This window comes from Cucurbita pepo, chromosome LG08 (genome assembly GCF_002806865.2).
Source record: "Cucurbita pepo subsp. pepo cultivar mu-cu-16 chromosome LG08, ASM280686v2, whole genome shotgun sequence".
NCBI lineage: Eukaryota > Viridiplantae > Streptophyta > Magnoliopsida > Cucurbitales > Cucurbitaceae > Cucurbita > Cucurbita pepo.
This window is the reverse complement of record NC_036645.1, coordinates 2,857,319-2,880,513: the sequence shown is the minus strand read 5'-3', so window position 1 is coordinate 2,880,513 and position 23,195 is coordinate 2,857,319. Positions and strand designations below refer to the sequence as shown.

The 23,195-nt window shown below is 37.8% G+C and overlaps 5 protein-coding genes across 6 annotated transcripts in view; 4 read left to right on the top strand and 1 right to left on the bottom strand.

Annotated features, from left to right (window-relative positions):
• The window catches only part of LOC111800218 (protein NRT1/ PTR FAMILY 7.3-like), a 4,018-nt gene extending 1,964 nt beyond the window's left edge, over positions 1-2,054 (top strand). Inside the window, exons 4-5 of the mRNA XM_023683812.1 lie at positions 341-903; positions 1,008-2,054. Of these exons, the coding sequence (XP_023539580.1) occupies positions 341-903; positions 1,008-1,857 (1,413 nt within the window). The 3' untranslated portion in view covers positions 1,858-2,054. The remainder of the gene's footprint in view (positions 1-340; positions 904-1,007) is intronic.
• Positions 2,055-2,648: 594 nt separating this feature from the next.
• On the top strand, positions 2,649-4,591 carry LOC111800071 (protein NRT1/ PTR FAMILY 7.3-like; the record flags this gene model as incomplete). The annotated part of the gene is made up of 2 exons (XM_023683653.1): positions 2,649-3,235; positions 3,340-4,591. Coding segments are annotated over 2 exons (1,437 nt in total), but the record flags the coding sequence as incomplete, so codon positions are not given.
• A 101-nt stretch (positions 4,592-4,692) lies between these two features.
• LOC111800219 (protoheme IX farnesyltransferase, mitochondrial-like) lies at positions 4,693-11,057 on the top strand. Its single transcript, XM_023683813.1, has 8 exons — positions 4,693-4,854; positions 5,183-5,488; positions 6,664-6,793; positions 7,261-7,398; positions 7,526-7,659; positions 8,980-9,105; positions 9,302-9,405; positions 10,450-11,057. Exons 1-8 carry the CDS (start codon positions 4,805-4,807, stop codon positions 10,818-10,820), a joined length of 1,359 nt encoding a protein of 452 aa, XP_023539581.1. The 5' UTR covers positions 4,693-4,804; the 3' UTR covers positions 10,821-11,057.
• Positions 11,058-11,908: 851 nt separating this feature from the next.
• LOC111800901 (WD-40 repeat-containing protein MSI1) lies at positions 11,909-14,933 on the top strand. The gene is made up of 6 exons (XM_023684806.1): positions 11,909-12,403; positions 12,698-13,024; positions 13,385-13,537; positions 13,807-13,931; positions 14,087-14,182; positions 14,576-14,933. Exons 1-6 carry the CDS (start codon positions 12,059-12,061, stop codon positions 14,799-14,801), a joined length of 1,272 nt encoding a protein of 423 aa, XP_023540574.1. The 5' UTR covers positions 11,909-12,058; the 3' UTR covers positions 14,802-14,933.
• An 855-nt stretch (positions 14,934-15,788) lies between these two features.
• LOC111799946 (putative ABC transporter C family member 15) lies at positions 15,789-22,763 on the bottom strand. 2 transcript variants are annotated; one of them, XM_023683480.1, is made up of 12 exons: positions 22,725-22,763; positions 20,913-22,244; positions 19,780-20,807; positions 19,594-19,680; positions 18,728-19,375; positions 18,389-18,553; positions 18,008-18,302; positions 17,618-17,832; positions 16,903-17,208; positions 16,734-16,797; positions 16,413-16,652; positions 15,789-16,148 (listed from the first exon to the last, which is right to left on the bottom strand). In XM_023683480.1, the coding sequence occupies exons 1-12, from the start codon at positions 22,750-22,752 to the stop codon at positions 16,027-16,029; spliced, it is 4,530 nt and encodes a 1,509-aa protein (XP_023539248.1). In that variant the 5' UTR covers positions 22,753-22,763; the 3' UTR covers positions 15,789-16,026. The 2 variants fall into 2 exon arrangements, with proteins under 2 accessions (XP_023539248.1, XP_023539249.1); XM_023683481.1 differs by having other exon boundaries at positions 19,780-20,868; positions 20,974-22,244.
• Positions 22,764-23,195: the final 432 nt, after the last annotated feature.

The window sequence follows — 23,195 nt, the reverse complement described above, 5'->3', positions numbered from 1 at the left end:
AAAAAAAAACCCACATGTAATTAAAATATTTATTAAATAAAATCTAAATGGATTATTAATCAAATAATAATAAAAACCCAATAGGTGTGAGAGTTGAAATTTTTTAGGTCGGATCAACCCGATCAATCGGAAAGTAGGGTTCATAACCCACCCCAACTATGATGTTCGTAACAGATAACTTAACATGTATTGTGGATAAGTATGATATTTTAAATAATTAAAAAAACCCGACAACGTATCTTAAAAATAGAGGTTAGGTTCGATTGAGCTATGAATTCTATTCGAGTCATGCAGGTTACAACCGGGTTGGTTCTAAAAATTTGTTGTTTGTTTTGGGCAGGGACTTGCTTCACTATCAATAACATCCTACATATTTCTGGTTAGACCAAAGGGATGTGGAGATGAACATACGCCATGCAATGCTCATTCCTCCTTCCATATAGCCCTGTTCTACCTCTCTGTTTACTTGGTAGCCCTTGGCAATGGCGGTTACCAGCCCAACATAGCTACCTTTGGAGCGGACCAGTTCGATGAAGAAGACGCCAAGGAAGGGATCTCCAAAATCGCCTTCTTCAGCTACTTCTACTTGGCTCTCAACCTTGGATCCCTCTTCTCCAACACTATTTTGGGTTACTTTGAAGATGAAGGAATGTGGGTGCTTGGATTTTGGGCTTCTACAGCCTCTGCTGCTATGGCTTTGATCTTGTTTCTCTGCGGAATCCCTAGGTACAGACATTTCACTCCTAAAGGAAATCCGCTTTCTAGGGTTTCGCAAGTGGTGGTTGCGGCTATTAGAAAATGGAAGGTTCAGATTATGAATGATTCTGAGGGATTGTTTGATGATGATGAGAAGGAATTAGTCGGTAATGGAGCTAGGAAGATTCTTCATACCAATGGATTTAAGTGAGTTTTGTGAACAGATTCTGTAGTTTCAATTGATTTTTGATTTTTGATTTGGAGAGAAATGAATGTAATGTGTGGTTGTGTGATTGTGTTGTTATCTACAGATTTTTGGACAAAGCAGCGGTGGTTACCTCGGCGGAGATGGACCGATTTGACGGTGGAGATCGGAATCCATGGCGTCTGTGTACGGTTACTCAAGTCGAAGAAGTGAAATGCATCATCAGACTCCTTCCGATTTGGCTTTGCACGATTCTCTACTCCGTCGTCTTCACTCAAATGGCTTCTCTGTTCGTCGAGCAAGGCGCCGCTATGAGAACGAACATTTCCTCATTCCATATCCCTCCCGCAAGCATGTCGAGTTTCGATATTCTCAGTGTTGCAGCGTTCATCTTCATCTACCGCAGGATAATCGATCCAACCTTCGTTCGATTAACCAAAACGAGCCTTACAGAGCTTCAAAGAATGGGGATCGGCCTTGTAATCGCAGTCTGCGCCATGCTATTCGCCGGAACCGTCGAGATTTTTCGACTAAAATACGCGAACAAAGATTGCCGCCATTGCGACGATTCGAGTTCCCTAAGTATTTTCTGGCAGATTCCGCAGTATGTACTGATTGGAGCATCGGAGGTTTTCATGTATGTCGGCCAACTCGAGTTCTTCAACAGTCAGGCACCTGACGGACTCAAAAGCTTCGGTAGCGCCCTCTGTATGACCTCGATTTCCTTCGGCAACTACGTTAGCAGCTTGCTGGTGACGATCGTGATGAAGATCTCGACAACCGATAACATGCCGGGATGGATCCCCGGAAACCTAAACAGAGGCCATTTGGACCGATTTTTCTTCCTCTTGGCCGCTCTCACGGCGGCGGATCTCGCCGTCTACATCCTCTGCGCCAAATGGTACAAATACATCAAATTCGAGAGCCGTGACGCCGCCGCCGCCTCTGCCGTCTAGAGTTTTGCTCCAATCGACAATGGCGGCAAAATGCAGTTGGAGGTGGAAGAAGGTGAAATGTCCATTATACCCCCGTCTGATCCATGATCAAATTATTTGATCGGAAGAAAATAAATAAATAAATGAAATAAATTGGGGTAGTTTGATCGAGATCGTTGAAGTTGGACCGGACAATCGCAGCCGTAGATATGAAGGAAAAAAAANTAAATAAAAAATAAAAATAAAAATGATTAATAACTTTGAAATTTAAAATAATATAAATGAAATTAGAGTGTCAATTTCAACTTTATTTCATACTTTGGAATTAAATTTGATCCCACTTAGTGGAAGTTTAATAATGGGCATTTAGGACCCCACGACGTCGTTTTATTAGAAAAAGGTAAAAAGGAAAAAAAAGCCTTTATCAAGACATAAACCTAAAAATAAATAAAAATAATAATAGAAAAAACAAATAAACCTAAAAAAAAAAAAAAAAAAAAAAAAACCCACATGTAATTAAAATATTTATTAAATAAAATCTAAATGGATTATTAATCAAATAATAATAAAAACCCAATAGGTGTGAGAGTTGAAATTTTTTAGGTCGGATCAACCCGATCAATCGGAAAGTAGGGTTCATAACCCACCCCAACTATGATGTTCGTAACAGATAACTTAACATGTATTGTGGATAAGTATGATATTTTAAATAATTAAAAAAACCCGACAACGTATCTTAAAAATAGAGGTTAGGTTCGATTGAGCTATGAATTCTATTCGAGTCATGCAGGTTACAACCGGGTTGGTTCTAAAAATTTGTTGTTTGTTTTGGGCAGGGACTTGCTTCACTATCAATAACATCCTACATATTTCTGGTTAGACCAAAGGGATGTGGAGATGAACATACGCCATGCAATGCTCATTCCTCCTTCCATATAGCCCTGTTCTACCTCTCTGTTTACTTGGTAGCCCTTGGCAATGGCGGTTACCAGCCCAACATAGCTACCTTTGGAGCGGACCAGTTCGATGAAGAAGACGCCAAGGAAGGGATCTCCAAAATCGCCTTCTTCAGCTACTTCTACTTGGCTCTCAACCTTGGATCCCTCTTCTCCAACACTATTTTGGGTTACTTTGAAGATGAAGGAATGTGGGTGCTTGGATTTTGGGCTTCTACAGCCTCTGCTGCTATGGCTTTGATCTTGTTTCTCTGCGGAATCCCTAGGTACAGACATTTCACTCCTAAAGGAAATCCGCTTTCTAGGGTTTCGCAAGTGGTGGTTGCGGCTATTAGAAAATGGAAGGTTCAGATTATGAATGATTCTGAGGGATTGTTTGATGATGATGAGAAGGAATTAGTCGGTAATGGAGCTAGGAAGATTCTTCATACCAATGGATTTAAGTGAGTTTTGTGAACAGATTCTGTAGTTTCAATTGATTTTTGATTTTTGATTTGGAGAGAAATGAATGTAATGTGTGGTTGTGTGATTGTGTTGTTATCTACAGATTTTTGGACAAAGCAGCGGTGGTTACCTCGGCGGAGATGGACCGATTTGACGGTGGAGATCGGAATCCATGGCGTCTGTGTACGGTTACTCAAGTCGAAGAAGTGAAATGCATCATCAGACTCCTTCCGATTTGGCTTTGCACGATTCTCTACTCCGTCGTCTTCACTCAAATGGCTTCTCTGTTCGTCGAGCAAGGCGCCGCTATGAGAACGAACATTTCCTCATTCCATATCCCTCCCGCAAGCATGTCGAGTTTCGATATTCTCAGTGTTGCAGCGTTCATCTTCATCTACCGCAGGATAATCGATCCAACCTTCGTTCGATTAACCAAAACGAGCCTTACAGAGCTTCAAAGAATGGGGATCGGCCTTGTAATCGCAGTCTGCGCCATGCTATTCGCCGGAACCGTCGAGATTTTTCGACTAAAATACGCGAACAAAGATTGCCGCCATTGCGACGATTCGAGTTCCCTAAGTATTTTCTGGCAGATTCCGCAGTATGTACTGATTGGAGCATCGGAGGTTTTCATGTATGTCGGCCAACTCGAGTTCTTCAACAGTCAGGCACCTGACGGACTCAAAAGCTTCGGTAGCGCTCTCTGTATGACCTCGATTTCCTTCGGCAACTACGTTAGCAGCTTGCTGGTGACGATCGTGATGAAGATCTCGACAACCGATAACATGCCGGGATGGATCCCCGGAAACCTAAACAGAGGCCATTTGGACCGATTTTTCTTCCTCTTGGCCGCTCTCACGGCGGCGGATCTCGCCGTCTACATCCTCTGCGCCAAATGGTACAAATACATCAAATTCGAGAGCCGTGACGCCGCCGCCGCCTCTGCCGTCTAGAGTTTTGCTCCAATCGACAATGGCGGCAAAATGCAGTTGGAGGTGGAAGAAGGTGAAATGTCCATTATACCCCCGTCTGATCCATGATCAAATTATTTGATCGGAAGAAAATAAATAAATAAATGAAATAAATTGGGGTAGTTTGATCGAGATCGTTGAAGTTGGACCGGACAATCGCAGCCGTAGATATGAAGGAAAAAAAAAACCCATTCCGGTCGAAGGGATGATCGGCCGGTCGTTGCTATGAGACTGGAGAGATGATTCCGATTACTTCTCCGGTTGAGCGGTGTTGTGAGATATTTTACTGGACAAGGTGGGTGTATTGAGCAAAAACTTTTATTTATTTCCTTTTTTATTTAATTAAATGCGGAAAAAATAAGCAATACAAATTATTATTTTTCACGCTCTGTATTTAATTAAATTAAATAATTTTTATTTTTAAGTTCTTATTTATATTGGAAAAAAAGGCATTATTATTTATTCTGTGGTATTATTAAGGATAATAAACAAATAAACAAAAAATATTAATAATAATTTCTACCTCCGCCATTGAACCTCTGATTATCGACTTCGGTCAGATCCCAAATCCGTCCCCTCGCCACCGCCGCTGCCGCCATGTGGAGAAACTCCCGGAGTTTCTCATCCAAACTCCGGTCATCATCTTCCTNCTTGGATTTTGGGCTTCTACAGCCTCTGCTGCTATGGCTTTGATCTTGTTTCTCTGCGGAATCCCTAGGTACAGACATTTCACTCCTAAAGGAAATCCGCTTTCTAGGGTTTCGCAAGTGGTGGTTGCGGCTATTAGAAAATGGAAGGTTCAGATTATGAATGATTCTGAGGGATTGTTTGATGATGATGAGAAGGAATTAGTCGGTAATGGAGCTAGGAAGATTCTTCATACCAATGGATTTAAGTGAGTTTTGTGAACAGATTCTGTAGTTTCAATTGATTTTTGATTTTTGATTTGGAGAGAAATGAATGTAATGTGTGGTNCTCTTCCAATCCTTCAACCACAACCTCCATTTTCACTTTCTATCATCCCATTGGCGTCGCTCAGCCGTGTCTGCGCGCCCTCTATCCTTATACATCATCATTATTTTCCTCTCTATCTCCGTCGCCGTCCTCCTCGGATCCCATCAGACTAGGTTTTTTGAATTCCCATGGAGTTCGGGGCTTTTCGAGCGTTGCTGATCCATCATCTTTGGCTTCCTCATCGGTGGTTTCCAGAGCCAGGGAGGCCGTGGATTTAGCTCGCCACTATGGTCGCTGTTACTGGGAGCTCTCCAAGGCTCGTCTCAGGTACTTCCAGTTTCCTCTTTGATTCAATTTTTTGGTAAATCCGAGCATTCTTTTTAAGATAGTTTCCATGGAGCTTCTTTTACTAATTGAAGGAATTTGTAACTATTTCCCTTCCTTTGCTGTTTTGAACGAAATTATTGTCAATACTTGTTCCTTGAATTGATAGTTTTTTTAGCACTATTATGATCAATGAAGCCATGTTAACCAAACTATTTAAATACTTCAATTTGGAACCTTGATTATTCATATATGTGCATCACTTGTGAGGTCTACTTCCTTCTAGAGAGCCGTTTGTTTTGATATGTGATTAGTCCCTATGTGTTTACCCTTAGAGATTTGATTCCATCAAAACAATAATAAGTTTATGTCATCTGGGAGAATTAAAATCAATCAATCTTTTCCTTGCGTAAGAAAATGTTCTTATAATAACAGTTTAGCTTCCTTTGATTAAGAAGATGTCTTTATAATTATAGCTTATCTTTTAAGAATTTCAGGTATTATTTGTTTCCATCATGTAAATACATCGGTTAAAATAATATCAATAATCTACGTTGAACTAACCACTATGGGTTTGCCTATCGGCGAATAAGGACCGATATAAATAATTTGACGAGAAACCAAATTTGATTGATAAAGAAAGACAATATAAATAATGAAGGGTTAAGAGGAATGGGTTCAAGCCATGGTGTCCTATTTAAGATTTAATATCCGACAAGTTTTGACATCCAAATGTGGTTGGACTAGATAATTGTCTCGTAAGAATAGTCAAGGTGTGTACAAGTTGGTTGGGACGCTCATTATATAAAGTTATTGCGAGATCCCATATCGGTTGGGGAAGAGAACGAAACACCCTTTATAAGGGTGTGGAAACCTCTCCCTAGCAGATGTGTTTTAAAAACCTTGAGGGAAAGTTCGAAAGGGAAGCCCATAGAGGACAATATCTGCCAATGGTGGGCTAGGGCTGTTATAGTTATGTTGGACTCGAGGATGTACATCAATTGTTATTTAAGGGTGGATGATAGCCTTGACTGTATCACTTCTTTCTTCAATAGAAGTTCTTATTCTCATGAAGAATTAACTTGTTTTTGTTTTCTTATTTGCACAAATGAATTTCTGCCTCTTAGATTCATTTTTATGCTTCTTACTTTTGTCTTGGATTTGCACCTCTGTTGCAGCATGCTAGTTGTTGCCACTTCTGGGACTGGGTTTGTTCTTGGGAGTGGAAGTACTGTGGACCTTGGGGGACTTTGTTGGACTTGTGCTGGTACAATGATGGTTGCAGCATCTGCAAATTCCTTAAATCAGGTTTCTTTCATCCTCAATTTCAACCCCTTTAAGTGCCTATCTTGTATCCGTGTCCTAATTTTTTCGGGAGATAATGCTTCACCATGTAACAGTTGTATCTTATTCATGTATTCTGTGTCCATGCTCCTTGGATAATCGTTTTGAGTTTTAAGACCCGTCGTATTAACCAAGGTTGTAAAGATGAGTACTACAATATTTGGACCTGTTTGTGATTCTGCCTGATATAATGGAAAATACTGCAATATCTGTGCGTTTCAGAATCCTATCTACCAAGTTTGCTGTTTTTTTTTTCTTTGGCTGAATCGACTTCGGCTAACATAACAATATTCCTGCCTTTATATTAATTCCACGATTGCTCGTAAGCGTTGAAGAGCACTTTAATTCTATTATCTATAAAAGCATTAGATTTCCATGTTCTTCTAATTTTCCCGTTCATAGTCATACTAATTAAAAATTCATGTAATCAGGTTTTTGAAATAAAGAATGATGCTAAAATGAAGAGAACACACCGCAGACCACTACCCTCAGGGCGCATCACAATACCACATGCAGCAACCTGGGCAACTTCTGTTGGTTTAATTGGCACTGCTATGTTAGCTACCAAGGTGACAAGATAAATCGCTCATCATCGTATTATTTCTATTTGACCATTTTTTTGTAAGTATGTTGCCAATCCTCAGTGACTAGGAGCCAATATGCTTATTTCTTTTTTTATGGACAAGGTTGTTGCAGGCCAATATCTTGGCAGCTGGTCTTGCGGCTTCAAATTTGATTCTCTATGCATTTGTTTATACCCCACTTAAGCAGATTCACCCTGTAAATACATGGGTCGGGGCCATAGTTGGTGCTATTCCACCACTTCTTGGGTAAGTTCCTATTCACTATTCCCTTTGTATATCCTTAAAAGTAAAAAAAATCGTGCACGTTCAAAAACAGAGTATGATATTACAAAAATCATATCTTCTGACTCAATTATATTTTCATACCATACCAGTCAAGTAGAGTCTTGTGCTTTTCTCATTTGTTCGGTATGATTTTTGTATGGTATTGCTGCCGAGTACTGTTAGGACTTTTAGTTCATGTTGCTATTCAAATGACCAATGAATTTTTGCTATCTTTTAGTATGTCTTANTTTGCTGTTTTTTTTTTCTTTGGCTGAATCGACTTCGGCTAACATAACAATATTCCTGCCTTTATATTAATTCCACGATTGCTCGTAAGCGTTGAAGAGCACTTTAATTCTATTATCTATAAAAGCATTAGATTTCCATGTTCTTCTAATTTTCCCGTTCATAGTCATACTAATTAAAAATTCATGTAATCAGGTTTTTGAAATAAAGAATGATGCTAAAATGAAGAGAACACACCGCAGACCACTACCCTCAGGGCGCATCACAATACCACATGCAGCAACCTGGGCAACTTCTGTTGGTTTAATTGGCACTGCTATGTTAGCTACCAAGGTGACAAGATAAATCGCTCATCATCGTATTATTTCTATTTGACCATTTTTTTGTAAGTATGTTGCCAATCCTCAGTGACTAGGAGCCAATATGCTTATTTCTTTTTTTATGGACAAGGTTGTTGCAGGCCAATATCTTGGCAGCTGGTCTTGCGGCTTCAAATTTGATTCTCTATGCATTTGTTTATACCCCACTTAAGCAGATTCACCCTGTAAATACATGGGTCGGGGCCATAGTTGGTGCTATTCCACCACTTCTTGGGTAAGTTCCTATTCACTATTCCCTTTGTATATCCTTAAAAGTAAAAAAAATCGTGCACGTTCAAAAACAGAGTATGATATTACAAAAATCATATCTTCTGACTCAATTATATTTTCATACCATACCAGTCAAGTAGAGTCTTGTGCTTTTCTCATTTGTTCGGTATGATTTTTGTATGGTATTGCTGCCGAGTACTGTTAGGACTTTTAGTTCATGTTGCTATTCAAATGACCAATGAATTTTTGCTATCTTTTAGTATGTCTTATATGTTTGTTTATGTTTGATGCTGATCATTGGAATTACGAACCTATAGACGTGACAATTATAGACATAATTCAATGATTTCGGTCCAAGAACAATGAAACATCTGGGTTAAAACTTGAAACCATATCAGATTGAACCAAATCATAACCCTCAACTTACAACCTTGCAGTATGAGATCTTTTCCATGTGGGTTTTCAGGTGGGCTGCTGCTTCAGGACAAATATCTCTAAATGCAATGATTCTGCCGGCTGCCCTTTACTTTTGGCAAATACCGCATTTTATGGCTCTGGCATATCTTTGCCGTGATGATTATGCTGCTGGAGGGTAAGAACATATTACGATTGCAATATCTATTCGTATGTTAACTGTACCCACAACATTATCATCATACTTAAATTGTTCATTCATTTGGATGGTTTGGAGTATATTACTTTCAGTTTATATTAACTTGTTAAGGAGTTGTTTATTATTGGAACTGTTTGAGTTGCTTACTCTTACCATGCTCTCTGGTTTTTTTTAGGTATAAAATGTACTCTCTTGCGGATGCTACTGGTCAGAGAACTGCTGCAGTGGCTTTAAGAAACTGTCTGTATCTCATTCCTCTAGGTTACTTGGCTTATGATTGTAAGTTACAATCTCACTCTCATTCTAATTGGTAGCAGCTTTCATCAATGCGGTTGTCCATGCTGATTTTTGACATTTAATTGATGTTTGTCCTTCTAAAATTGTCATAATGCAAGTAGATTATCAGCAGTTGTGGTCAATTTTGAAGTCACGAGAGCACCTCATAGGTAGAGGGCTGAGTGCACATTATTGGACGATTTTTAAATAATATACTCCAACTCTTTCGAATTTTAATGTCGGTGTTACAAACTGCTATAGTTCTTATATAAGCACGACCGTGACACTAAGCACGACACCGTTGTATTCTAATTTTGGTTGGGACAAGTAAGCCTGTTCCTNAAAACTGCTAGAGTTTTTATATAAGCACGACCGTGACACGAAGCACGACGCCGTTGTATTCTAATTTTGGTTGGGACAAGTAAGCCTGTTCCTCTGATTCTCTGTCAAATAGATTTAGTTCGAGCTGTTAGGTGTGATCGTTCCCTTTCCGTATGTATCTAACTTTCCTTGTGTACTAACAATGCCATTAGGTTTAGGAAAGGTCTAAATCAATATGGAGTAATCGACTCATATTGATCNTAGTAATCGACCCATATTGATCTTTTCGGCTAATCTAAAGGACCGAAAATTTGGTGTCATATCGTTCTAGTATTTGTCTTTCAACTTGTGCTAATAGTACTTGTGCTTTATGAATGTTGAAATAGCATAAACTACTGGCTAAGGCNGAGTAATCGACTCATATTGATCTTTTCGGCTAATCTAAAGGACCGAAAATTTGGTGTCATATCGTTCTAGTATTTGTCTTTCAACTTGTGCTAAGAGTACTCGTGCTTTATGAATGTTGAAATAGCATAAACTACTGGCTAAGGCATGGAGATGCAATACTATACAGACAATATCTTGGATGAATACATTTATTGTTGTGATTCAAACAATTTGACCATTGTATCTGTCTATCTGTTATCTGGTTTCTTCCCTCGTCAATATTACCATACACGATCGAGTTCACACGGTGTCACCTTGTTCGAATTTTGATCTTTTCAGGGGGCATTACTTCTGGATGGTTTTGTTTAGAATCATCCATCCTCACGCTCGCAATCACTGCGACCGCGTTTTCATTCTACCGACACTGCACAATGCAGAAAGCAAGAAGGATGTTTCATGCTAGCCTCTTGTATCTTCCTGTGTTCATGTCAGGACTTCTATTCCACCGTCTTTCCGATAACGAGCAGATGACGAAAGAAGATAGCTCCAAGAGGATGTTGGATGATCTAGTACAGGAAGATAAATATACTGCCGAAAAGATCGAAACGGAGCATAGCCGAGGTGTTTCCCAAGGTCGACGACCGCCTGTTGCGTATGCTTCAGTTGCACCCTTCCCTTTCTTGCCTGTTCCAGTATATGCCGACTCTTGATGAACTTAGTTTGTCTTTGTAAACACCTTCCCCTTTTGAATGAAATAATGAGGAAGGATCTCTCATTATATATATATATATATATATATATAATCAGTTATCGCTCGTTTTGTATGGTGATAGAATTACACAAGAGTCATTCTACTGTGACAGTTTTGGAATATGCAGTTTGTAAACACTCCCATAGGTTAATGATTCTGGTTGAACTTTTCTCGTTATCTGACAATTACTTATTCACAAACGTTATGCGGGTTAATAGTTTGAATTTTTCATCTCATAGAAAACCATTTTCGCTCCGCCCTATCTCCCCGTAGGGGTATTTTAGTGATAGGTTCTATAGGAACTAGACGATCCTATTTGGTCAAACACCTAGCGATAAACTCCTATCTTCCTTTCAGACAAACTCCTACTCCTATCTTCCTTTCAGACAAACTCCTATCTTCCTTTCATTACAGTATTGTTTTCTTATTGATGATAGTGATGATATGGATGATAGTGACTTCTTATTGATGATAGTGATGATATGGATGATAGTGACGTTTAAATCAATTAGAGTTAAATCAATTAGAGTTTACACTGTATCCAACAAGTTTTGTAATTATTAAATCAATTTTCATAAAAAGAAAATTACGTTTAAAAGTATAAAATCAAATAATAAATGATGTTGACTTACACGTATCCAACAAATTTTGTAATTTTTCAACGACCGTTCCATTATTTACAGTATGCTCGTGATATATATTTTTATGTGTTTAGAGTATACCAAAATTATATTTATTATTAAAAAAATAGGATGAAAATAATAATAATAATAATAATAATAATAATGTATTGTTATTATTTTTAATTTCTCTCAATATACTTACTTTGGCTCGTGAAGTTAGGGGTAACATAGTCATTTTACAAGTTAAGAATAAGATAAATATTTTTTATATTTTTCAGTGCAAATTTATGGATTAAAATATCTATGGATTTAAACCGAATTTAGTGAATTATTGAATTAAAAAAAAAAAAAATTAAATTTTAATTCAACAAATTGTTTAATAAATGGGAGATGCGGGCGGCTACAATGTTCATAAATTAAAATCCATTAAACGGTGGAGGGTTCTAATTTTAGCCCTAGCTCTGCTCGAGACATATTGGCGGGAACTTCACCCTGGAACTGAGCCCTCGACTTTGCTTCTCACTCACGAATTCGACTCCCAAACTCTCCCAATTCTGCTTCATCCAACGCGACAATGGGGAAGGATGATGAGGAGATGCGTGGAGAAATGGAGGAGAGGTTGATAAACGAGGAGTACAAGATTTGGAAGAAGAATACTCCGTTTCTTTACGATTTGGTCATCACTCATGCCCTAGAGTGGCCTTCACTTACTGTCGAGTGGTTGCCGGACCGGGAGGAGCCTCCGGGGAAGGATTACTCCGTTCAGAAGATGATTTTGGGGACTCATACCTCCGAGAATGAGCCGAATTACCTCATGCTCGCTCAGGTTCAGCTTCCGCTTGAGGATTCTGAGAACGATGCGCGACATTACGATGACGACCGTGCTGATGCGGGTGGCTTTGGATGTGCGAACGGAAAGGTTTGTGGATTTTCACCTTTTTCTAGCTATGGAAGATCGAAAATTGAGTTATGAGATTCAGTTTTATTGATTAGAAGAACTAATCTGGAGTCGGGCAGAATTTGCATCTGGAGTAGTTCGTTTTTAGTTCTTGCAATGCTTTTACAGAAAAAAAAGGAAAAAGTTAGATAGCGAGATTTTTGTAGGCGAAAATGTACTTGCTTAAGGTACTGCAATTGATAGATTAAGCGTAGATCGATTGATGAAATTTTGTTTTGGAGATTCAAAATTAATTTGATTCTTTTTTCAAGTCAGGTACAAATAATCCAGCAAATAAATCACGATGGTGAAGTCAATAGAGCACGTTATATGCCTCAAAATCCATTTATTATTGCCACAAAGACTGTCAGCGCGGAAGTCTTTGTTTTCGACTATAGTAAACACCCATCCAAACCACCTCTTGATGGTACGTGTAATCCCGACTTGAGGTTGAGGGGTCACAATACTGAAGGTTATGGTTTATCGTGGAGCAAGTTCAAGCAGGGCCATTTACTTAGCGGCTCTGATGATGCACAGATTTGTTTATGGGACATTAATGCTACTCCGAAGAACAAAACCCTTGAAGCTATGCAAATTTTTAAGGTGAGCTCCTCTTGAACTGGTCTTCTTCTTACAAACATCTTAATGGTTGTGTTTTTGTGCTTCTATGGCTTTTAATCACAATCAGGTATCTCGTGTTGATCTTTCTTTCAGTCAAGATGTTGCCAGTTCATAATGATTTGTTTGGATTTTACACTAGGGTTTCTTATGAACTTGTATAAGTGTATAAATATGTGATTCAGATGGGCTGCAAATAGTTTATGGTGGTTAGCTAGTCTTCTTGCCCTGAATTGTGAATTACAACGTAATAAATATCCCTTGCTACAACTTATGAACAATGTTATATATATTATTTGGTGCTATTTTGGTTTTAGCTATGATTTGATGTGATCTGTGTGATAGGTTCATGAAGGTGTTGTGGAAGATGTCGCATGGCATCTGAGGCATGAATACTTATTTGGTTCAGTAGGCGACGACCAATACCTACTAATATGGGATCTTCGAACTCCTACTGTCAATAAGCCTGTACAGTCCGTAGTTGCTCATCAAAGTGAGGTAGGTGCTACTGGAAGATAAATAAAAATGCTTTCAATGTTAGTGGGTTGTGAATGTATGGTTTCTTCGTGCAATTGAGGAAGTTCTCCTTTCGTGGTTACATGCCAAGATAAGTCTAATGAAAGAATCTGAATGATCGTTCGTTCTCCAGCAACCAGTTTTATCCATTTGAGCTCGAAATTATGTGACACTATTATCCACTGTGGTAATGAAATAGATGCTGACATTTTAGCTTCAATGAAATAAATTCTCTTGTAATTTTGCGTCAGGTCAATTGCTTGGCATTCAATCCCTTTAATGAGTGGGTAGTAGCCACAGGGTCAACTGATAAGACGGTTAAGTTGTTCGATCTACGTAAGATCAGCTCTGCACTCCATACATTTGACTGTCACAAGTAAGCATCTTCCTTGGATTATGAAGTTTAGTAATCTCAATTTTGCTTGTCAAGTGCTGGAAAGACAGCACATGAAACCACACGTCTAGTAAAACCTAGTTTATTGCTGTTGCGCACGTGTTTTTGAACGTCTATACTTCTATTTTGTGCAACAGGGAGGAGGTTTTCCAGGTTGGCTGGAATCCAAAGAATGAAACAATCTTAGCTTCTTGTTGTCTTGGTAGAAGACTCATGGTTTGGGACCTTAGCAGGTAATGTTATCAATGAACTCTAATCAGATATATATTTTGTTTTAGTAACGACCGCTTAAACCCTTAGCGGGATATCTGATTATAAACCCAATCCTGTATAATTACATATATTTTCTCTTGATACCGAATGAAATCTTAAAAGATTCACTGTGAGATCCCACATCGGTTAGAGAGAAGAATGAAACATTTCTTGTAAGGATGTGGAAACTTCTCCCTAGTAGACGCATTTTAAAACTGTGAGGCTGACGGCGATACGTAACAGGCCAAAGCGGACAATATCTGCTAGTGGTGGGCTAGAGTTGTTACATTCACCCACTTCTCAACCATATTAAATAGATGGTTCTGATACTCAATTTACATAAACGGGATTTCGTTTTTGGTTTTCTTCTGCAGGATTGATGAGGAGCAGACGCCCGAGGATGCGGAAGATGGCCCACCGGAGTTGCTGTTCATTCACGGCGGTCATACCAGTAAAATATCAGACTTCTCTTGGAATCCCTGTGAGGACTGGGTGGTTGCTAGTGTAGCTGAAGATAACATACTCCAAATCTGGCAGATGGCTGAGAACATCTACCATGATGAAGATGATTTGCCAGAGGAACCTCCAAAGGCCTCTTAGTGTTTTACTCTCTCTCTCTCTCTCTCTCTCTCTCTCTCTCTCTCTCTCTGTATTTCAGTTATTACAGACGATTAAAATCTATCAAGGGACCATTCATTATTAGGTCTTCCAATTCTCAGTAGTCTTCTTCTTCTTCTCCTTGTTCCACAGAGCACGACCGCCCCGGTTGTGAGCGTTCGAGGAAAGAATTACTTATATAACTGTATGCCGTAGGATGATGAATGGTGAAAGGATGTGCTTTGTAGGGTCTGTCCTTCCTAAACTTCAGTTCACTGCCTTCAGTACTATACTAGTGTTCATTCTTAGGGTTTATAATGATTCACTATTAACCTTTCTAGGGCCAAGGCTTTGCAAGTGTTACAATTTGTACTCTTTTGGATTAGTTTTCGTTTGAAAGTTCATTAAAAAAGTATTTTTGTATGCTTTCAATAAACACTAATAATATATACTTCCATACCTAAATTTTTGGTTAAGTTAAGGATTAATTTGTGCATTAATTAAGTTTTAATTTTTCTTTTTTGTAAAATTTTGATAATATTTAGTGAGATTACTTTGGCTTTTGTTTGGTTTTATTAATATTTTCATCACTTTCACATTTACTTTTAACATTCTCTTATAAATGAAGAAATGAACGAGTATAACATTCTTTTAGAAATGAAGAAATGAACGAGTATAGAAATGAAGAAATGAACAATATATTACACATAATATTAGATTTTGTTTAATAAATCATTAAATTTTTTGTTAGGTCATTTATAGATTCATAAATTATAAATTATAAAATAAAAATGTCGAAATCAAATACCTATTATATCTAGATATAATGTTAAAAGTTAAGACACTTATTTAATATAAAAACAAAAGTTGATTTATCATATATTTTTTAAATTTTCACGACTTATTAGTCATAAATTTAAGTGTTCTTAGACGCTTTTTAAAATTTAAACATCTATTTAGCATAATTAAAATTTAGAGACTAAACTTATAATTTAAGGTAAAACTGAAAAACGAATAGGTGATTAAGATGTCCTTCAGTCAGTTCTAAGATGGACAACAAGATAAAAACTTGAGCGACTCCCTTGTTGGCTTTCCAGATTTGATGTCGAGAAGATTCCACAATTATTGATGGGATGTTGTATTACAAAAATCACCCACTCTCCAAATCAACTTTGGGCTCCAATCTTGTTGTTGACAAAGACAAAGATACTTGGAAGGAACCAATCTGTCAGTGTTCTTTTAAGCTATTCAAGCCTTGAGATCTCATCGAATACTCCTTCACCAGTTTGGAGAAGAAGGAATCATCTCTTTCGAGTAATTTTCCGGGTGAGTCGAACTCGGCAATCCGTCCTGTTGATAAGAAAACAATTGAGGTTCACTTTCAGTAACTTTGTAGCTAATCAATGAAAGATTCATACATACTTACAGTAACTTTGTAGCTAAGTACTCTCAGTAAATCAATGAAAGATTCATACATACTTTTAGTAACTTTGTAGCTAAGTATTCTCAGTAAATCATTGAAAGATTCCTACATACTTTCAGTAACTTTGTAGCTAAAGACTCTCAGTAAATCAATGAAAGATTCATAAATAGGAGTAAAAACTTGTTACTTACCATCACTGAGAACCAAAACAAGGTCGCTGTCAATAACTGTGTGGATTCTATGAGCTATGGTGATTACTGTTTGATTTTCGAACTCCTGCCTAATGATACTTTGAATGATGCTATCAGTTGCTGAATCGACAGACGCTGTGGCCTCGTCGAGCACTAGAATGTTGCTTTTCTTGAGCAATGCCCTTCCAAGACAAAATAGTTGTCGTTGACCAACACTCCAATTTTCACCATTTTCAACCACTATCAACAGAATTCAAAGCTTAAGGATAGATAGCGTCTAATTTAAAGTTTTGTTTTGTGTTCCAAGTTGATAAACCAAACCTGGAGAATTCAACCTCATCTCCTTCTCACGCACCAATCCACCCAATTGACATTTATCTAAAGCCTGAAAATGCAAAAGAGAGAAAAGAAGTGGCATGAATTCTCCATTCTTTGCTGGTGATTGTCACATAGCAAACTATATATCGGTTTTGTAGATAAGAAAGGTTACCTCCCAGATTTCTTGGTCAGAATACTGTTCTAGTGGGTCGAGATTTCCTCGAACCGTACCTTCGAACAACAAGGGGTCTTGAGGGATGATGCTAAGTCTTGATCTCAGGTCATGGAGGCCAATCTTACAAATGTCAACATTGTCTATAACAATGCTTCCTCCTCTAGGTTCAACTATCCTAAAAATGGCCTGAATGAGGGTTGATTTCCCACAGCCTGTTCTTCCTACAACGCCCACTTTCTTCTTTCCTGGGATGACGCAGCTGATGTCTTTTAGGACATCCGGAAGATGGTCCGCATAACGAATCTACGACAGGTTCAAGCTCATTAGAAGTAATGGTGCAAAATGGAAAAAGAGTATCAGTAAGAGTGAATTGTATAGCATATCGAACTTGAACTTTCGAATATCATCACTAGCCCGATAGGGTTGAGTCCGATAAATTGTATGAGCCCATTGTATATTTATTTTAGTAAAATGATTTAGATATTTTAGGAATAGATTGATTGGTCTCTACTATAAATACCCATCCACCCTACCTAAGTTTTCATCCCAAGAAATACAAAGCACAAAGTACAGCAGTAGTTTCTATAGAGTTTCTTGTAATCTATTCTCAATTGGTGTTAATAAAAAGTGCGAGAGTTTCCCATGCACAACCTCAAACTTCACCCAAGTTCTAGATTTTATTGTTTATTTTCTATTTCGTGCGGAGGCTTACCTGTAAATTCTTGAAAGTAATACTCCCCTCTTGCGGCCAATTGCTTGGTGGTCTGCAGTCTTCAACAACAAGGGGTGCTTCACTTTTTATCTTCGAGTACTGAAGAATTCTTTCCACTGAAATGATTTTTCTCTGTGCGCTGCATATACTCCATATGACTGAAGCCTGTAACCAATTCAAGTTTATCCCATACGATATTGCCAAGCCCGCATTACCTGAAGAAGATTTCAATTCATTATGAATACTATATTCTTTCTACTTAATTTGGGTCAAAAGAAATAAACTGTTATTTCAGATAACTTGCAGTTGATGAAAACTTGGTCTATGAAGAAGATATCACAACTTCAATTATGAAGCACATTACATTTTAAACATATCTTAGATACTCACCTGGGTCGATAGTTCCTTCGGGGAGAGACACCAGCAAAGCCAATGAAAAGGCAAAAACAAAATGTGATAGCGCATTCAATCTGAAGTAAAGCCACTCCATAACTGAATTATTATAGAACCATGTCTTTGAAAAGGCATCAATAAGACGAAGGTTGGTACTGAAAAACCGGTCTTCATGGTTGAAGGCACGAATAGTTGCTGCTCCTGCTAGGGATTCTGCATAGTGGTGCAGGATTGGAGCTTGGTGAATCCCTGCTAACCGGCCAACTTCTCGTGCTGTGGGTGTGTAATAATGCTACCATATACAGAAATTACTTGATTAGTAATCGATATATAACACAAGTTTGTATACTTCCAGTTGAAAAGAGGGAAATTCCTTACTTGGTACCAGATGCAGGCTGCAGTAACAGGTACCAAAATGGCAAAGACTTCCCATGCTACTTGAGACATTACTACAATGGTCCCTAGCAACCGAATTACTGAGAATGCACACCAACCTAGCTTTACAGCCATGGCTAAGTCTAAAGTACTTTGATCACCTGATGCCTGGCAACAGAGAGTATACACAGATTTCTCAGTATTGAAATCCAACGACCTAATGCAATATTTTGGAACTTTCTTGTTACCAGTTTCTTGGTCACATTTCATCGAAATGTTGCAAATTTGAAAGTGCGTGTTTTTCCAAGCACCATTCAAGCTAAAATTTAAGGTTATAATTACCCGGTTAAGAATTCTTCCAGTTGGGGTTGTGTCGAAAAATGCCATTGGTGCATGGAATATACTGTATAACATATCTTTGAAGAACTTTTGTGCTGTTTGAAGTCCAATTACCGCTAATAATAATGATCTCAGCAGCAAGCCTAGTGAACTCCCAACAGCAAGTAGAAAATATACAAGTAGCATAACATTCATCCCAACTTTTGGTTCTGTCTCGCTTGTAGTTGGACAAGCCCATGTCATCCAGTAATTACTAGCAATCTGTAGTGCTTGGAACAATGTGTGTGCCAAGACTATGATTGGGACAAAAATTCCTCCATTTATTCTGGTCATGTAAGATAGGTACACTTCTTTTCCTATGCTTCCTTTCTTTCTCTCTTCCTCTTGTATTAGTTTTCCCCTTTTTTCCCTCATCGGCTGTGTGGAATTATTTTGTTCAATTTTGGAGTTCAGAGGATCTGCATTTGTGATAGAATCTCCATTTAATTCTTTTTCACGTTTTTCAACTTGAGATATTCTACTTGAGTGTTCAACAGAGAGAATTGACTCAAGAGCTTGATTATGTGCCCCAACTAAAGCTTCAAATCCAAAATTTTGTTTCAGAAGTTCTTCAAATCCTCCAACTTGCACAATTCTTCCATTTTGCATCACCTGGGAATGCCGATGGCAAACAAGGTGTTCAGATGTTCAATAATAAGATTGGTTAATCAAGGTAAATCTGAATGAGAATACAGCCATTCCTGAATACGTGTTGTTCTCAACTTACATGCATCTGATGTTCGAATTTTTACATGACCACAGCACGAATGGTCAAGTATGTCAAAATAATTCTAAGAACATAGAGAAGAATTTATACGAAATTTTCTCACCAGAATGAGGTCTGCTGCTGGTAGAAATTCAACTTGATGGGTTACATAAATTATAGTTTTCTCTTTGAGAGCACCCATCAGACAGTCCTACAGAATGATAAGAAACAACAACAACGTTCTGTTAGAGTGGTCCAATACATTTTAGCCTTCTCACTTTTTCACCCGTTATTCAATGACCCAACTAACCTTGAAAAGTTGGGTTCCTGTATGAGCATCAACAGCACTGAAAGGATCATCGAGGAGATAAATATCAGCATCTTGATAAACAGCACGAGCAATTTGGATCCGCTGCTTTTGTCCCCCACTCATGTTTATCCCTCTTTCTCCAATTTCGGTTAGATCACCACATGGAAACAACTCTAAATCTTTTGTCAAAGCACAGGCAGTAATAGTTCGGTTATATTTGGTATGTTCGTATTCATTTCCAAAAAGAATATTCTCCTTGATATTTCCAGACAGTATCCAAGGAGACTGAGGAACATAGGCCTTTGTACCACTGATCTTCACAGTCCCAGAAAGCTTTTCTATTTCACCAAGAATACATGAGAGCAGACTGGACTTCCCCGATCCAACAGTCCCACAAATTGCCACCTTCATCCCCCTTTTCACCTTCAAGTTTATTTGATCAAGAGATGGGTTGATGGACTCTGGGGTCCAGCTGAATATTCCATTTTCTATCTCTATATCAAATTCTGTCTGATCTTTTGGAACATAAACAATGGCATCCTGCTGTATTTCATCTACTTGGAGGAAGGAAGCGACTCTATCTACTGAAACTTTTCCCTGAATAAATGCAGATAGTACGTCGGGAAGACTGAATATAGGATCTTGTAGCATTTGGAACGTCGCCAATGCAGAGATGACTTTTCCAGCAGTCAATTCTATGCCCAATAAGGTACAGAGTCCAAATGTCACAAGAGAGATCAGAGTAGGTGATCCCCAGAAGAGAAAAGCTGTAAATGCTGTTAATTTTGACGACTTCCATAGCCAATCATGCTCCACTTTTCTTAAACTTTCTATCTTTTGGAGATATTGATAATCCCATGCTTGAAGTTTGAGTATCTTCATATTTCTAAGAACCTCTGAAGTAGCTTTCATCCTATTGTCCTTAGCTTCCATGATCTTCTTTTGGTAATCTTTCAGGACTTTTGTCAAAGGTATGTTACAGGACATGATAATTAAAGTTGTAGCTATGGCACCCAACGACCCCAAACCTAGATTTGTATGTAAAATATAGATAGCTAATGAAATTTGGACTGGCAACATCCATATCATGTTCAAGTACCAAGCAAAGTCTGTGATCCTTTCAATATCAACACNTAGATTTGTATGTAAAATATAGATAGCTAATGAAATTTGGACTGGCAACATCCATATCATATTCAAGTACCAAGCAAAGTCTGTGATCCTTTCAATATCAACACTCATGTAGTTTATGATCTCTCCACTGGTATGACTTTGGCGAGATCGGCTAGATAAACGAATGCCCTTCTTGTATATGTGAGAAGCTAAAGCACCCCTGAGGTGAATGCCGAGTCGACGTGCCTCGAAAATCCATTGCCTTTGAGCAATCGTCTCAATTACCTTTGCACTTAGAAAAGCAAGTGCAAGAAGATATCCACTTGATAAGCTACGTCCCTTCTTCTCAGTAAGGAAATTTACAAAGTCATCAATAAGATATGGTCCAACATATGATAATGCAGCACTTAGCACTGCTAAACCAGCGTTAATGGCTGCTTTCTTCCTGCAAAACAAATAAATTGCCTTATAGATTGATGCGTCTACGCCTCCATTCTTCTTCATTACAAAGTCTAGCTTCTCCGTGAAGGCATTGGATACAAGCTTAGCAGAGTCATTTCTACAAACATCTGGTATGTCTTCGTGTTCGAGGCGTCTCTTGTATCCCAAAGCGAAAAGGGGATTAAGCCATGAGAAGGTAACGAGTTGCAGAAGAGTTGCCCTCTCGTAAGCAGAGTCTCTCTTGTCTTCCTCATGCTCAGAGCCATTTTCATGGAGAAGTGGATCGGCCAAGCCATTATGAACAACGAAAACTATGCCAGTCTTTCCATAAACCGAAAGCGCAAGCAGGAAAATCAATGGAAGAAAGCAAACAAGTTGGGCGTAAGTGTAAGCTCTTACTTGATTTCCATCTCCAAATTTTTCATAGAGAGCCACACGGATGATCGATAAAAAGAAGCTGCAAATCCACCATCCTCGTAGCAGCCAAGGATACTTAACAGACTTGTTGCGAACGATTCCACAAACTGCAACCACCGCAACTCCCCAAGCAACGACATGAATAATCTCGGAGGAAAATACAGAGATTTCCACACGGCAACGAGATCCAATCCCATATAGCAGAGCGAAGAACATCAAAACATGGATAACACATAAGAATATGGTGCAAGCTACACTCGCTTTGTAAAAACCACTTAAATTCCGGCCGATCAGGCGATTTTCCGATGCTTGATCGGTTATTTTTCTTCCTCCTCTGAGATAATCTGATATCTGAACGATACATTTCAGAACAAACTGAACAAACAAGATTACCGCGAACCCTAGTTGCACGCCAATGCTCAAATGTTCGCCAAGACATGGAGATTCAAGCTGCTGCCATAGCCAATCACCTTCAAATCCCAGAAGCTTGAATTCTGTATCAGATTATCAAACAGTTTCACCGGTTTGAGGAAAAAAACAATGGATTAAGCATAAGAACGTAACTTTCTGGAGGGAAGAACAATACGAAAATTGATTAAAAATAGAAGAAAATCCCTTTACATTACGTATTTTAATTTTTTATATATATATATATTTATTTATTTATTTACGAAATTGCCATTAAATGAATTGCTAATTTTCAATTTATAATTATTTTAAAAAATATATTTAAAACCGAACTAATTTAATCAGTACGTTAAAATAATTACCGAAATCATAATATAAGAATGTAAATTCATAAAATTGAATTAAAATTCATTAAACTTAGATTATAAATAAAAATTTTGAGGTAAAAAATTAGAGAATATAATATTTTTATTACTAATTTAAATATATATATATATATTTTTTTTGGGTGTTATTTTAATTGTTTTTTCCTCTCCCTCTTTGAAGAAAAAGAGGAAAAAACTTACTTGAGAGAGTATGGAGAGAACCCAACATGATTATGAGGCTCCGTGGAAATAGGGTTCTGATTTTGAGAAGATTAAGGTTTAAATAGAGACCTTCAATTTTTGTTTTTTTTTGTTTTTTTTTTTTAAATTATTTAATAAAAAAAATGTTTTTTTGTTTTTTTAATGCAATAAAGTAAGTTTCCTGGCTTCTTCGAAATTTGTTCGACTTTTTTTAAGTGAAAAGAGTCAAAGTACTTTTAAAAAAAATTAAAATAAAATAAAAAAAAGGCATTTATATGTGAAATTACACTTCTACCCTTTAATGAATGGTGGAAAATAATAGGATTCTTCAAAGTTATAAGGATAGAAAAGACATTTCCAATATAGGCTATTTTAAGACAAAAATTAATATGCATGCCAACCTTTATCATAAAGTTTAATATAATATAATAATACACGTGGAAAATTCATGCTTGGGGTTCAAGTATTGTA

Bases quoted from the DNA above. Each gene is read 5' to 3' on its own strand.
- LOC111800219 (XM_023683813.1), top strand. From the start codon at position 4,805: ATGTGGAGAAACTCCCGGAGTTTCTCATCCAAACTCCGGTCATCATCT. The intron at 7,399-7,525 runs GTGACAAGATAA...AGGTTGTTGCAG, and splicing joins CTGCTATGTTAGCTACCAAG to GCCAATATCTTGGCAGCTGG. The intron at 9,406-10,449 runs GTAAGTTACAAT...TGATCTTTTCAG, and splicing joins AGGTTACTTGGCTTATGATT to GGGGCATTACTTCTGGATGG.
- LOC111800901 (XM_023684806.1), top strand. From the start codon at position 12,059: ATGGGGAAGGATGATGAGGAGATGCGTGGAGAAATGGAGGAGAGGTTG. The intron at 12,404-12,697 runs GTTTGTGGATTT...TTTTCAAGTCAG, and splicing joins TTGGATGTGCGAACGGAAAG to GTACAAATAATCCAGCAAAT. The intron at 14,183-14,575 runs GTAATGTTATCA...TTTCTTCTGCAG, and splicing joins ATGGTTTGGGACCTTAGCAG to GATTGATGAGGAGCAGACGC.